We start from the raw sequence: 3,001 nt of genomic DNA on the forward strand, positions 1-3,001 counted from the left end.
CTTGGCCCGCCGCCACTGTATCTCTGGTTACCTCTGTTTACCTGTGTTTGTCTATGACACCAGAGTCACCAGCCAGGGCTGCTGGGACCATCAGCTTAAGATCTCTGCTGCATCTCCCATGTGGTCTCCTCTCCCAATGCCCTCCCATCCTGGGCTCCAGCCAAGCAAGGCCACTTGCTGTCCTTCACACACCAGGTGCCAGGGCTGCGCTCCTTCCACTTTGCCTGGGATGCCCTCTCTACGCCCTCCCCTCGCCTCCCTGTCTGTGGAAATTCACCCCTGTAGGGAGCTCCATGCCTTTCCTTTATTTTCTTTCTTCCTTTTATTATTTATTTTCCCATTGAAAGAGAAAAGCAGAGAGCTGGGCATCCCCAGCAGCTGCTCACGCTACATCTACCCTGTCTCAGCTAGCCTGGGTCACAGACACACACGTGTGCCCAGCGTGCTCAGAGAGCTCCCGGGCTACAAACCCAGGACCTTCCCCATGCGAGTCGGGTTGCATTACCACTGCACCACCACCCAGCCCTTGCTCATACTCTCTTAGCTCTTCCCACCTGACACCTGGAGCTGCCAGGGCACAGGCAGGTCTGACTGGCAGCTCCAGAAAGTGAGTGGATTGAATAGAAATGGCCGAAGCTGACCTGAACTGGGGGCTTCCCTTGTCTCCTGGATGTCTGGATCAGCATAATGAGGAAACATTCACAAAGCACCTACTGTATGCCTCCTCTGGGCTGGCGGCTGGAGTTACAGAGATGCATTGGAACAATTCCGGCTCTTGGCTCTGAGTCTCTGTAACTGCTCATGCTCTTCCTCATGCGAGTCCGTGCCTCATCTTCTAAGTGCGAGCTTTCACAGGGCGAGGGCCGGAGCCATGGCTACTTCTGTGCCTTCTATGGAGCATGGCACCCAGTGGGCCCTCAATGAAGCTTTCTTTCAAGATTTTGCAAGCAAGCAAGATTTAAAGGTCACAGTACAAGAGCAGGAACATCTCTCGTGGCTGTGTCCACAGTGCTTAGCATGGAGCACGGCAGGTAGAAAGTGCTCGGGAATGCTAATAATTGCTCACACTCAGCACATGCCGAGCACGGTTCTAACACACGAACCAGCCCAGGCTCTCGGGAGCTCCCTGGACTACAGGGCCAGAAACCACAGCCTGACTGTGGTCCCAGTCCCCAAGCTGGTTGACTTGGAAATACACTGGGTGCCAGTGTGCCCAGGTTCCTGGCAGGCTGGAGCACTGTAGGAAGGGCTTACGGAGTGACTAGGCCCTGTGAGGGTGCTTCTCTCTCTCTGCCCTCTCTCTCTTACATGTGCTAATAAAATCTTTAGAGCCCAGATGGTGGCACAGTGGCGGGGGGGACGGGACCCCCCGGTTCATGTCCCTGGGTCTTGCCGTGTATACCAGGCACACTCACAGGCTAGAAGGGCCTGGGGCCAGCTGGGACTAGGGGTGGGTTACAGCATGAGGACCCTGTTAGGGATGCCTCTCTCTCTGCCCTTCTCTGCCATGGAGGAAATAAATAAATGGACTTTTAAAAGAACAGTCAAAATGGGGACCAGCAGCGGCCCGTCTCTCTCTGCCATGGAGGAAATAAATAAATGGACATTTAAAAGAACAGTCAAAATGGGGACCAGCAGTTGGTGTAATGACTATGTCTTTGGACTCCCATGTAGTCAACTACGGTTCAAATCCCAGACCCAGTGGCTTAAACTCATGTCAGGTGCATGTGTGTGCATGCCCAAGATCCTGAGAGGAGAATGGAGGAGAAGGAATTGAAGCGTGGCTATGCTCCCGCGGGGTGATTTCTTGCGTTCTGTGTTTCTGCCCCTCTCTGTCTTTCTGGAGAGCACATGGGCCCTATAGCAAAACCTCTCAAAAAAAAAAAAAAATCAAAGTGGTTTAGTGATTTGCTCTGGAGATTACAAAAATTTACTAACTTAATCCTCTCAGCCAATCTAGGGCAGCTATCATGATCCCTATTTCCCACACAGAGAAATGAAGTGGTTTATCCAATGTGGCCCAGCTAGGAAGTGATGGAGCTGGGATTTGAACCAGCATCTTAGGCTCCAGAATAGACAATGGGTCAGAATCATAGAAAGAGCCCAGGCCACGACATCAAACAGGTGTGGACTCACATCCCAGTTCTGTAAAGAAACTCTGAGCCCAGCTTCCTTATCAATAAAGAGTTGCTTTGAAAAATAAACATAATGGCTAGGAAGAGCATGATACAGTCTCTGCCCCATGGTCAGGGCTGGGTACGCAGGTCCCCACCTTTCCCTCTGTCCTGATGAGGCACCTCATGGGAGGCTGGGAGGGTGAGGTCCTGGTGCAGAGACCAGGGCCCTCGTCATCCTACTTGGCCACTCACTAGCTGGGGGATCTGGGCCAGGGATGGGCACTTGGTGGGGGGCATGCCCCCATGCATGGTGGGCCTAGGAGCACCCTCATGCAGGGAAGCCTCCCTAGCCCACCCCAGCAAGGGAGGGGAGGCTGGCAGCGATGGGGCCAGGGAGGAGGATCCTACACTCACACTCCTGTCCCCACACTGCAGCAGGCGGCTGCCTCTGCTGCTCACGTCGCGGGGTCTGCCTCTCGGCCTTTGTGCTGCTCCTGCTGGCCACGCTCACAGCTCTCATTGCCCTGGTCATCATCCTTGGACTCCCGCCACGCACGCCAGGTCAGGTGGTCAGACCTGCTGGGGAGGGGCTGGAGCACAGAGGGATGGGGCACCCTGACTCTGCCTGGTTTCTTCACTAAGTGACCTCTGGGCTCTTCCTTATGGCACATGCCCGGACACACCTACACACACTGATGTATGTGTGTCTCAGAACCTCCATTTGCACATCTGCAGCATGAGTTATTGACAGGACTCAGCGCCTCCTCCAGGAAGCCCTCCCTGACCCCAACTTAAGTTAGGAGCCTCATCTCAGCCACCACAACCCCTGCATCCCCTGAGGCCCTGGGTGGTGCTGTCTGCCACCACCACAGAAGACAGGGATG

At 54.5% G+C, this 3,001-nt stretch overlaps 1 protein-coding gene across 1 annotated transcript in view; it reads left to right on the top strand.

Moving 5' to 3' along the window:
• The window catches only part of LDLRAD1 (low density lipoprotein receptor class A domain containing 1), a 10,670-nt gene that overhangs the window by 1,916 nt on the left and 5,753 nt on the right, over window positions 1-3,001 (top strand). The window contains exon 3 of the mRNA XM_006149357.1: window positions 2,553-2,678. Within this exon, the coding sequence (XP_006149419.1) occupies window positions 2,553-2,678 (126 nt within the window). The remainder of the gene's footprint in view (window positions 1-2,552; window positions 2,679-3,001) is intronic.

This window comes from Tupaia chinensis, unplaced genomic scaffold (assembly GCF_000334495.1).
Source record: "Tupaia chinensis unplaced genomic scaffold, TupChi_1.0 Scaffold000259_1, whole genome shotgun sequence".
NCBI lineage: Eukaryota > Metazoa > Chordata > Mammalia > Scandentia > Tupaiidae > Tupaia > Tupaia belangeri.